The sequence below is a fragment of the Lepidochelys kempii genome, chromosome 15 (genome assembly GCF_965140285.1).
Source record: "Lepidochelys kempii isolate rLepKem1 chromosome 15, rLepKem1.hap1, whole genome shotgun sequence".
Taxonomy (NCBI): Eukaryota; Metazoa; Chordata; order Testudines; family Cheloniidae; genus Lepidochelys; species Lepidochelys kempii.
In genome coordinates this window covers 19879885-19892740 of record NC_136394.1, presented here as the reverse complement: position 1 = coordinate 19892740, position 12856 = coordinate 19879885, and the positions used below count along the sequence as shown (strand labels likewise).

The 12856-nt window shown below is 39.2% G+C and overlaps 1 protein-coding gene across 16 annotated transcripts in view; it reads left to right on the top strand.

The window, feature by feature from the left end:
* Window positions 1-37: 37 nt before the first annotated feature.
* The window catches only part of EP400 (E1A binding protein p400), a 63510-nt gene continuing 50691 nt past the window's right edge, over window positions 38-12856 (top strand). For 8 of the 16 annotated variants that reach the window (XM_073312734.2, XM_073312729.2, XM_073312735.2 and 5 more), the window contains exons 1-9: window positions 38-116; window positions 803-938; window positions 1517-2866; window positions 5027-5137; window positions 9090-9177; window positions 9583-9690; window positions 10405-10793; window positions 11116-11418; window positions 12198-12383. In XM_073312734.2, coding sequence (XP_073168835.2) covers window positions 1547-2866; window positions 5027-5137; window positions 9090-9177; window positions 9583-9690; window positions 10405-10793; window positions 11116-11418; window positions 12198-12383 — 2505 coding nt within the window. In that variant the 5' untranslated portion in view covers window positions 38-116; window positions 803-938; window positions 1517-1546. The other 8 variants (XM_073312722.2, XM_073312723.2, XM_073312731.2 and 5 more) reach the window with 8 other exon arrangements.

Genomic DNA, 12856 nt, shown 5'->3' with positions numbered 1-12856 from the left:
GGAATTCGCCGTTTGTCTCCTATCAGCGCCCGTAGCGGATGTGTTCCCCCCCCCCCCGGTGACGGCCCCCAGCTTCCTGTGAGGAGGGAAGGGAAAGTGCGGCCCCGGCCGCTGGGGTAAGTGGATCCCCGCCGGGGGTGCCGGAGCGGAGGGTGCCGGGCTCCCCTCCCCTCCGCCCCGCTCCGTCCGCGGAGCCGGGCAGGCCTGGGGCTGCGGCCGGGCCCGGGCTGCGGGGCACCCGTCCCACCCGCGGGGGGAGGCTGCGGCGCGGGCCTTGGTCTCTGCTCCTGCCCCGCCGCGGGCGACCGGGGAGGCGGGTTCCCGGGAGTTCCCGGGGCCGTTAGGAGTTAAGTGTAAAGGGGAATTCACACCCCGCCCCCACGGCTCCCCGCTGAGCAGCATCCTCCCGCTTTGCGCTGGCGGCGGCGAGCCGTGTGATGATGATCGGGGGGGACGTGAACGCTCGCCTGCCCCGCCAGTCTCGGGGCTATCCAGGGCCGGTCTCTACAGACAGGTCTCGGTTTCCGTCCGGGCGTGGGGCCGCATTGCAACCTGTTAAAACTGGGAGTTCTGAGAAATCAGGATTCACTTGCCTGAAGTAATTCGTGTTACGGGAGCACCGCTCGAGCCCGTAATTCAAAGGGTAATCGCCCTTCCCGCTTTCCAGCCAGGAGGTTAATAGCGGGGTGTGCTGATGAGGTCTCATTATCAAGGGTTGATTGTGCATTTTCACTTATTTGTAGATTGCCAAGCATGATTAGTGTTTGACAGACAAATTAATATAACAACTCCTTGTTCCTAGGAGTTTAGATTTAAACTAGCCAGCAACCATGACAAGAAACGGGGGAGTGAAGAGGTTTGGCACACTATAGACCAACATATTTGTATGCAGTGAAGTATTAGAAATGGAACTGCAGTTTTCAAAATAAATGAGCAAGGTAGGTTTTTTGAAATATTAGCTTTCTTTTGATTCTCCTGCTAATTTGCAGTGCCCAGTCTTTGGCAATCAGTCTCCCTGTCAGTGCACATCAGTGAGATTGTACTACACTAGAATGCCAAATAACTTGAAAACCAGAACATTTTTCACTTTAGATAATGTTGTTGAGCCAAATTAGATATGTTTAAAAAATGGAGCCTTCATTTCTTGTGGATCTTCCACAGCAACTGGAAGGAGAAAGCGGCCTTTTAACTTTCATCTCAGCTTGGTTGGTCAAAAGAGGAACGTATGCCTTGTTCTACCATCTTGCTGTGGGTTATTCCAGAATGTCTTAGACGGCCAGAGAAGCGTATCAGAGGTTTAGATAGTAAATATAGTTGGGGTGGTTGTGTTTCAGACCATCCATATTTTGAATAATTGCATGAAGGTTATTGGTTTAATTAACTCTAACGGTAGAATGTGTTCCTAATTTTGAGGCAGAAAAACTTCTACATTCTTACTCAAATGTCTATCTTCTAACATTCAGTTACCCCAAAAAAGTTAGCGTCACTAAATTTCTGTTTTTATGTATTCCTTTAGAATTTACTTTAAAAAACCAAAAAGGTGAAAATGCACCATGGGAACGGTCCTCAGAATGTTCAGCGTCAGCTCCAGAGGTCCAGATCCTTCACAGGTAGTGAGGGAGAAGAGCAGCAGACAAACTTACCGCAGTCCCCTGCAACTTCATTTGCTCCTTCTGCAAGCCCATCTGCACCACAGTCCCCCAGTTACCAAATACAGCAATTTATAATGAGTAGAAGTCCGGTAACTGGGCAGAATGTGAACATCACACTGCAGAATGTTGGACCGGTAGCATCAGGAAACCAACAGATAACACTTACCCCTTTGCCAATACCAAATCCAACATCACCAAATTTTCAGTTTAGCCCTCAGCAAAGGAGGTTTGAGCATGGATCTCCATCGTATATTCAAGTTACTTCACCATTGCCCCAGCAGGTTCAGTCTCAAAGCCCTACACAACCCAGTCCTGTACCAGTGCAGTCACTACCAAATGTTCGGGCAGGCACTCCAGGTTCTGGCTTGGGTATGTGCAGCCAGAGCCCTACTAGAGGATTTGTAGATGCTAGTTTGCTTGTGCGACAGATCAGTCTGAGCCCTTCAAATGGTGGACACTTTGTATATCAAGAAGGATCCGGAATTGCACAAATTGCTCAAGGAACTGCAGCACAGGTACAAATTCCATCTTCTGGGACACCTGCAACTGTACGAGAACGCAGGCTTTCACAACCTCATTCACAGACTGGTGGCACCATTCATCATCTTGGACCTCAAAGTCCTGTAGCTAGTGGAGCAAACATGCAACCATTGACTAGCCCCGGTCATATTACAACGACTAACTTGCCACCGCAGATCAGCAATATTATTCAAGGGCAGCTCATGCAGCAGCAGCAAGCACTTCAAGGGCAGCAGTTGAGCAGACCCATAGGATTTGATAGGGCTTCTGGTGGATTAATAGCTGGAGTTGGAGGACCACCTGCTTTTGGAATGACATCACCACCCCCTCCTACGAGCCCTTCACGAGCCACTGTACCACAGGGTCTGTCTAATCTTCCTCTTACTCCTACGGTAAGTACAGGAGTGAAAAAACAACCTAAAAAGTTGGAGGAGATTCCGCCTGCCACCCAAGAAGCTGCTCAGATGAGAAAGCAGTGTTTGGATCATCACCACAAACAGATGGAGATTCTGAGGGAGACTTTTAAGGAATATTTGATTGAACTATTTTTCTTGCAACATCTTCAAGGGAATATGATGGACTTCTTAGCTTTTAAGAAGAAACACTGTGTTCCATTACAAGCATACCTGAGGCAAAATGACTTGGACCTTGAGGAGGAGGAAGAGGAAGAACAATCTGAGGTTATCAATGATGAGGTAAGAAATCTATTGTTTAATAGTTTGGAATAAAACACTAAATTAAATTGTGGCAATTGGATACCAATGTATTGGATTCTACCTTAAATTATACCTTAGAGATATTTTAAATTTTATTTCTGATTGAAGTAATAGAGCAAACTTTTTAATGAAGATTCTGAGTGAATTGTAATTTTGCTATGTGACGACTGAAACTGAAGGTTGGTTTGAGCATACAATTGGAAGCATGTATTTTAAGAACAGAGGTAATTTAATAGAGGGGAAAAGAATTAGGGCTTTGAAGGAAAGTACACTTGTTTTCTCACTGACCAAGTTCATGTCAGTATTCAAGTCCCCACACAAAATAGTTAAGCTCTATCCTAAACCCACAGAAGTTTTGAATTGTTGCTGGAAGCATGTTAGCTTATAAAAAATTATTATGTATCCTAGAGTAATTTTAATTTATAAGTTATCATCATGTAATACCTACATTAAAAAAAATAATGAGATGGAAAAACAACCTTAACTTGGAACTTGGCTTTTGTCCAAAGAATTTATAGTTTGTGCATAAAAAAACAGTTTCCTGTTTTAATTAAACAAAATATTAAAGTTCTTTGAATGAATTCCATGCTTAGTAATGGCAAGTGACTTGAACCAAATATGGTAACCAAATATGATGCACAATTTTTCCTGATTAGTTATATCAGTGCATATTAATTCTGACCTGCGGTACCCCTCTACCCGGTACATTTTGGTGGCCTGAGCAAAACCTGTCTTGAGCAGACTCTGACAGTTGTGTAGCAAGTAGTTGTGATGTCATGTTTGGCACAATGAGTAAATTGATACCACTTGAAACTCTGAAATACCCTTTTTCAAATTATGTATCCAAAATAGGGAAGGGTATGTATTTGCCAGTTTGCAAAAGGATTCCATTCAAAAAGACTTGAGTATGTTTGACATTTCTATAACAGTTCCATATATCTTCAATGAAAAGTTGATGAACCTTTAAACTAAAGGGTTACTAGTGGCCCCAGCTTTAGTTTGAATTTGCAGATGGGTCAGAAGTTGTAGCATAATGTGTAGCATTTAGTATGTTTGACGGGAGAAGAAATTAAACTGTGACTAAGATCAGATACTGATAATTTTGAAGAAATAATTGGTTTCTGCACACAGTAGCTTAAATTGTGATAACAGGATGTCTTATTTATTTATTTTTTAAAATCAGCAATGGGTGTCCATGAATTATTCCTTGTGGTTTGAAATTTATTGTCAAATTGTTTGCCTGTCCTTGTTGGTCTATTTATTTGTCACTAGCTGAAATGGCCAGGTCTGTTGTACAAATTCAGGGGCACATCCTCACCTGATAAATTGACATAGATCCATTGAAGTCACTAGAGCATTGACAGTGCACACCAGCTGAGGATCTGCCTCTGTCTTTTGGGGTTCAAGTTTGCTCACTCTTTTTTTAGTTCTAAGGCACAGTTTAACTTATACAGACAGTTATATTTATGCTATATGTGAACAGCTAATTGCTCATAAAAGTTGTAATCATTTTAACTGTTGTAGGATTTTGCAAACTGTGCCAATAAACTTGTTTGACCTAACAAATTAAGATAGCTTTTGCAAATCAAGGCACCTTTTGAGTATGTTTTCTTTCTTTGTATTTTTGGTCTTCCTCTCTTTTATTTCTCCCCCTCTTTATCACTTTCTGCTAAAGCAATGCACCTCATCCCTTGCCTGGAAGGGCTGATCACTTTGGAAATTAATGGGGGAGAGAGAATGGTGGCTATGCTCATTGCTTAAATAAATGTTCGGGCTCTCTTGAGTTCAGACTGTCTGTCATGCTAATTTGTTGTCAACTAGGAACTGAGATAATTAAATTTAACCCACACTGTTACTTAATCTGGATTTAAGACAGTTTTTCAGTGGTGAGAGTCATTGGAGGTAGTCTGTCCCCCTCTCACTCTGTTCTGCTATTAAAAATGAAACAGAACTCTTCAAAAATTGTCTATATTCAAACCAAACTGTACTAATGGTCATTTAGTTATAATCCCCTCTTCAGTGAGGTACCATCAGTACAGTGTAAAACAAGTGTGTTGATCAGTTTTAAAAACTTTTAAAAAGAAAATGATTCTCCCTTTTTTTTTGTTTTTTTGTTTTCCCCAAAATATTTTCTCTCAGGTAAAGGTTGTGACAGGAAAGGATGGGCAGACTGGTACTCCTGTTGCTATAGCAACCCAGCTTCCTCCAAATGTTTCTGCTGCTTTTTCATCCCAGCAGCAACCGTTTCAGGTACTTTTCAATGGTTCTAAAATGTAGTCTCATCCCAGATTTTTTTTTCTTCATTCAGATTTGATATTTCTTAGCAGAATTCGTATTTTCCCAAGAGCCCATCCGTTGTCATCTAAAACAAACAAAACCAAAAATAACTTCAAATCTTGAAACGCATGAATGTTTATTGGGTGTTGAGGAAAGTTAAATCTTTCTTGTCTCAAAGTTGCTGGCTTATTTCATCAACTTTCAGCTTGAATGTTTTTCACTTTGGTTTGTTTGTCGTTTGTTTCCCTAAAGCATTTGGTTCATTTGTGCATTCTGCATAGTAGTAGTTTGGATTTCTCTGTCTGTGGCATTGTAACTGTGGATTTCTTCTCAATTTCTTTCTTTTTTCTTGATTGATTGAAGGTTTTTGTATATGCCTGCAGAAGGTATTAGATTTTCCTTGCTTGCTATATAGATTGTATGATGCATTTTTCTACCGAAAAACTTCAAAATGAGTCATCATAAGTACTCCAACTTACCTCACTTTCACTAGATTTATCATGGGTATCAGGTAGAAGAAATAAAAGTGTTTAGAGGGTCCCATTTTAGACAGAAGTTTGTTTTTGGATGGGAGCACACTGAAGAAGGTATCTAAAGAGAGGAATGACATCTATAAACAGAACTAATTATATGGATCTGTGGCGATGCACTTTTAACACAGGCTAGCTTGTGTGTACATCACTGCCTTCTACTGGGTATTTCAGACCTACTTCAGTGTACCTGGCTGTTACCCTCTTGCTGTTGGCCCACAAAGGATAAGCCCTAATTCTGTAGTTGAAATATTCTCTTTCAGCTCAAATGTTATGCACTTCTATTTTGGTGAGGAAGATCTTTAACAGCAAATGTACCTGATGGGCTATATATCCTGCCTTACCTTACAACTTGTGCAACCCCACTAACTTCATTCTAGATTGCCCTGGGGCTTTAAGTCAAGACAGTATTATTGTCTGTATTCACAAATATAATTAATTTTATGTAAATTAAAAAAAAATTAAATTGTTTAGCGAAGATGTGTTTGTTTCCAATGCTTTTTAATGTGGCCAGTAATTACATAGGTTTCAAAAGTTTTTGAAAGTCAGTCATATATCATCTTTTGTTCAATCCATTTAAAATATATGCATTTGAAAACATTGTATCAGTTGACTTTGTATAGCACTTGTGGATGTCCGTAAGCTCTGCCCATACTAATGACATCATAGTTTCCATAGGAACTAAGTTACTTCAAAATGAAAATAGCAGACACACTAAAAATATACAAAGTGCTGTGAGTAATATGATTATTCCCAAGCTTTTAGCAGAAAAACGATAGTACGCCTCACATCCTTACATCATCTCTCTCTGTTGCTGTTTATAAAACATAGTAGGTATCTTGATCAGTTCTGTCATTGAATTTGGAGTGTTGTAAGCACAGTAAGTTAAAATTATTATGGTGGACATCCTGCCTGATAACCATATAGTACCCAGAACTTTTCATTATTTTTAAGAAGATTTAGAACAATTTATTTTCTAGTGCCAGTGTTGTACAGTTGCATTTCATATAAAACATAGTGTTTGCTCTCAAAAGCTTATGTTCTAAATTCAGTAAAAATAATGCAAATAAGTTGGAGGCATTCATATACTAAGTGTCAGTCCAGAAACCTGAAACAAATAGACCTGGAAATCGAAGCCAGGAGCAGTAGTAGAAGTCAGGTGAAATAAATGGGTTTTAGAGTGGGCTTTGGAGGAGAAGGGTTGCTTAAGTTGTTGCTCAGAAAGACATTTGGTACAAATAGTGTCTGAGTTGGATATATTAATTAATTCTGTGCAATTCTATGGTTGTATGGAAGGTGTGCATTGTTTATTGTAACACATTATTTGAAATCAGTCATATTGTACACATCTAAATTTATCATACTTTGCCAAACTTAACTGTTTGGGCCAGGTGTCTGCTTCAGACTAAAACTTCTTTGAAAGTTTTTCATATCCAACGTGACGTAACATTATTACGTTTGTTAATGTAAATAAAAGTAGTGAATTAAAAAGGAAACAATGAAGGCAGACAGTTAATCCTTAATCATTTGAGTACCATATTGGATGAGTGCATATGCCATATAGTTTGGGGCAGTGTCCACCGTGCTTGCCTAAAAATTCTTAACTCAGATGAACATCTTAATACCATACACATACCACTGGTGGTCATAAATGTCTATCTGTTAATCCTAGACTTGGACAGGGTCCTCATATGTGAGGTTGAGCAGAATACATACTACAGTACTTAAGTACAATGGGATGCTATGCATATAAGATGTGTGTGTGTTAGTTTATACTGTACAATAGGACACTGAAGATTTTTGGACACCTACAATTTATTTCAATATCGTTTTGTGTTTACTTTCTTGTGCTTTATTTAAATTGGTATGGCTTTCTATAAAAAGAGGGGAGGAAGGAGAAAGGAGGAATCCCTGAGAGCATTGGAGTTGTGAATAGACTAAATGTACCGTTTGAGAAATTACTGTCTTCAGTATAGATGTATTTAGATATACAAAAGGTATGTTATGATATGTTGTGATAAATCCTTTGGGAAGTGCTTACTATGCATTTGCATAGTTTTTGCCACTTTCAACAGCCAGTTGCACTTAGAGAACTACAGAATGGTAAATTAATTCCTTTTTAACGACTAGCATAATTTCCTCTTTTTTTAAAAAAAAAAAAAAGAAAAGAAAAAAAGAAAAAGCTGTTAAGAGCTTTCTTTGGGTAACCTTTATTTTTTGCATAGTTAATCTCATAATAGAGTATGTGGTGATAGCATGATAGTTTGGAAATTTGCACAAAAGAACTGTGCACCCATAAACTCTCCTAGACTTTAAGCCCTTACTGGCAATGCTGTGGAATAGCTGAGGGCCAAAAGAGCATGCAAATGATCATACAGACAACCTGCTTTACTTCAAAATTTCAATATCCATTTGACTAGCTGTACCATTACGTTCTAGTAGTCAGCTGCTTATGTCTAATAGCAAGCTATAATAAAATAAATTTAAGTCTGGGATTCAGAGAAGTGGAGCTGAAATTTACATCTGGGTTGAGATTTTTTTTATTCCACATTTTGATTCTGAGCCATTTTTTGGCCAAGTTAAACAGCTGACTTGTGGAGCTCAATCCTGAGGCATGCCAACCACCAGCTTCTGTTGAAGCCCACAGTAATGTTGATGGCCTCTTGGTAAGCTTAAACTCTCTTCAAGATCCAAATTAACTTCATTCACATGCTTTCCAAATATTTGGCATACAGAATTAAATTAGCCCTGCATACTGAATTTTTAAAAAATAAATAAATAGTCTTTATTATATTTTACCATATTTACTGGTTACTGATACTAGTACTATGCAAGGGCTGTGTCTTCCAATCTGATTTGCCATCTATTTAATTCTGTAGTGAGGTAAAAATATTCAATTTTTGACATGACTATTTTTTTTTAATGCAATAACAGTGTGATGATACATGCACTTGGTTGTAACTTCATTGCAGCGTCAGGCAGATGGCAGGAGGAGAGAGGTCTTGTATAAATGTAAATCCTTAATAGCAAAAGGAACCCAGAAAAATAATGGCCAAGTATATTTTCTTCTCCCACCCCATTTCCTAGTTTTATTAGCACTTTCCTTGAAACTCAAAATTTATCACACACATAACTGATTTCCTCTTTTTAGTTAACATAATTATACTTGAAAGCTGAATGAAGGACTCTCAGGGTCACTTTATATAGCTTTGTTATAGGAGTATTTAAAAATTGCCAGAAGATATTGAACAAGTCTTACTTTTTAGAGTATACAATCATTTTGAAGCGCTAATAATACAAGTAGGTGTTCTTTGGATTAACTGTAACTTCATGTGTTGTTGTAAGGGAAACTGATGAGGTAGCTGAACTTTTATGATTTTTGGTTTTTTTAATAGCAAACGCACACAGGGACTCCAGTAACGGGGACTGTGAATACCATAGAAATTGAAGCTTTTAAGAGACAGCAAGCACTTACTCCAGCAGGTATGTTTGTCTTCAACAATTTAATTTTATTTGGAAGGAATATAGAAGACCCACTACTGCATAATTATTGAAATGTAGCTTTGCCTCACTCTGGCAATTGCTAGATCCTTTGGCCTATTCGTTGTGACTGGTATGGTGCAGTGTGTTCCACTTACAACAAATGGGACTGGATTTGGCAAGTGTAGAAATATCAACAAGTCTGTCATTTGGCTGAGGGAAAGTGAAGTTGGTCACCTTGAAATATAAAGGAACTCTGCCCTTGGAGCATACTCCTCATGAATGCTACACATGTGTAGTGGAGTTGTAGCTTTCTGAGCTGATGTTAAAATCATGTGTAGTACTTTTGCTTTGTAAACTGAACCCATTCCATTATACCATGCCATAAATGGAATTTGAATATCACAGATTCGTCTAAGAGACCACGAATTGAAGTGGGCCGTCATGGGATGGTTTTTCAGCATCCAGGTGTGGCTTCAGGAGTTCCTCTACAACAGCTAATGCCAACGGCACAAGGTACTGTCACCACATGCCAATTGCAAATTAATTTAACAAGGAGATGAAAGTGATGGGACTAGAAACTTCGGCTCCTAGTCTTCTGAGATCCTAGTTCCACCATAGACTTCTCCTTGTAAATTAATTCTTGGTATGCAATGCCTGGTTTGTTTAAGGAGCTGAGTGATGGGCTCCAGTGGTGCATGTGGGCATGGAAGTACGTCACAAGTGCTGGTGCAAAATGGTTAGCTTAGGAGCTCTGGATCTAAACCAAGGGTTTGTGAAAAAAGTAGCTCCTACTTTGCCATATGTGTGATAAATGTTGGTTTTACTTCATTACTGGTGTTAGTTCGCTGACGGTCATTTTTGGTCCAAGTGTGTTAATGTACAGCATCCTCCGTGTATAACATTCAATGAGTTTTGAGCTCCCGCTAACTCATAAATAGTTGAAAAAACAATTAGGAAATCCAGAAGACAATTTAGTAAAGAGAATGCATTTTATTGTAATTGATTCTTATTCAAAAATTGCTAGCTGCATTCCTTTGTTTGATAGATTGTTTACTGTAATGATGATTTATTTTTGTGATTGTGATGTGGTATTTTCAAAGTGATGGTATCTTATCACCAAGTAAGTAACAAGTCAAAATGTGTTCGCTGTCTAACCATTTTCTGGTTAAAGTGGTAAAGAACATTGACACTTAAATTCATCTGTGCTGATTTCCTCTTGCTTTGCAGGTGGAATGCCTCCTACTCCTCAAGCAGTACAGCTCACTGGACAGAAACAAAGCCAGCAACAGTATGACCCATCCAAAGGTCCTCCTGTGCAGAATGCAGCAAGTTTACACACTCCTCCACCTCAACTGCCGGGGAGGCTGCAACCTGCTAACGTCCCAATAACGTCTCTCCCAGCTGCACTGCAGCTTTCACAGCAACAGCCACAGATAGTAGAGTCTCCAGCACAGCCCCAGATTCAGGTGAAGACCCAGCCCCAAAGTGTACCCGTCACTTCTGCTCCACATAGCCAGCTCCCAACACCAGTTCAACAGCAGGTACAGCCAGCACTCCATATACAAGGACAGACACCAACACAAGTGTCCCAGCCGCAAGCTGCAATACAGCAACAGGTATATAAATATTAATGTTTGCCTAATGTGAAAAGCTTACTCCTAAAACAACTCTTGTTGCAATAACTGGGAGAGAATGACAGCAGTCTGTTCTTATAAATATGTGAAATATGTTAAGTGGCTGAAATTTTTAAACTCTACAAGACAAAATAAACTTATGTAGATGTAGCTTGTTGAGTAAAACAGTAAAGCATTTGTAAAGCATTTTAAATGTAGTATTTCTAGTGGATTAAAGTTAGGTCAGCATTTGGCTGGCTAACATATTCTCCTGTAATGCAGCATTAGGTAATATTTGATTATAAAGTTCCTTATCTCTCCGCAGACTGTGACGCTGACACGACCATCTGCAGATGCTGCCCAAACTTCTCAGCGTCTTACGGCGAATTCATTGCCACCTGTCTCCTCTATTCCACCAGCAGCTCTCTCAGGCACAGCACCGCTTTCTTCATATCCAGTACAGACAAACAGAACTTCTCCAGCAACTAACAAGTCACTGTCTCCTATTGCATCAAAACCCCCAGGCTTAGCCGTAACTACAGCACCTAAAACACAGAGCCCAGCTCAGAATGCAGCGGTGTTACCTCAGGATAGCTCTCAAGACAAGCTTGCTGAGCAAGTAAAACTGGTAAGAATTTTCTTTCGGAACCTAAAGACCGCTAACGTGAAGAAAGGTTACATTGTTGAGCTGTTAATATACACAGGAGAGTTCCAATTTTTATTTCTCACATTTTTGGTTATATTTTATGCAGTTCCAAAGAAGCTAGAGATAAAACTGCTAGTGAAATCAGTCTTCTTTGCTAAATGCATTTTTCTTTTTTGTATTTCCATAATATTGATCACACCTGATCACTCAAGATGTACTGTTGTGGTAAGATAACTTTTCTAAAATTGAGCCAGGTCATTCTGCCTCTTTAACAGGATCCTTGTAGATTTTGTTTCTCCTAATAGCTAAGAAGGATTTGTAGTGAAGTAGTCTTATCCTTTATTATATTTTCCTTATATAGTAAAGCTCTGATTTCAGTAAAAAAGGATAGTTCAGTGTAGTTTTCATAGGTCTTGTAAGTTGTTTGCTGTGCTTTCATATGAAGTGTCTGTCTGTCTTGTGTTACCGAAGGCACTTTGTTGAATACAGTTTGAACTATTGTAATTCTTATTACAACTGAATCTCATTTAGTCTGTTAATTTTGGCACTTCAGTGCTATGTGCAGACTTGATTTGTTTCCCATGGTGTAGCATTAAATTTAAATGTGAAATTTGTTTATGATATTGGGACTTTATAACACTTTTTTTTTTTTATTCAGCTACTATCATAGCTGCAGCTGGACAGAGGCATCTGCCATTGAAATGTATTTGTACATGACATATTTGTGGAGGGATTTTTTGTTGTGTTTTTTTTTTTTGTAGGAAAATCAAATCCATCAACGAATAGCAGAGCTGAGGAAGGAAGGCTTGTGGTCTCTGAGACGATTGCCCAAACTCCAGGAAGCCCCGAGACCCAAATCTCACTGGGATTATCTGCTAGAAGAAATGCAATGGATGGCAACTGATTTTGCTCAAGAGAGAAGATGGAAGATGGTTACTGCTAAGAAGGTACTTTGAAATATGTTTTTGAAGAGAAATAACTGGTCTTGCTGTCAGTCATCTTTGGAACAATGTTATTGAAACACGTATTTTGTCTAGTTATAGTAAAATCCTTATGTTTTTAGATGGAAGGGAGTGCCAGGAGTGTAAAGTATTGGCATTTCACCTAAATAACTGGCCTGATTTTTGGAAGTGTTGAGCACCTAGCATCTGCCATTGACTTTAGCGGCAAATGCTGCATTCTCAGCAGTTCTGAAAATCAGACTGCTCATTTAGGTGCATCAGTAAGGATTTAGGATCCTAACGTTAGGCAAGTTTGAAAATTTTGGCCATAGTGCGTGTGTCTCACATCAGCCACGCCCTCCAATCCAAAAATAAATATATAGCACTTTTATTACAAGTAGATATATGTATACTGTTGGGTGGTTAATAGTTTGTTCAGTTCTGATCAACCCATCTCGTAAAAAATATAGCAGAAATTG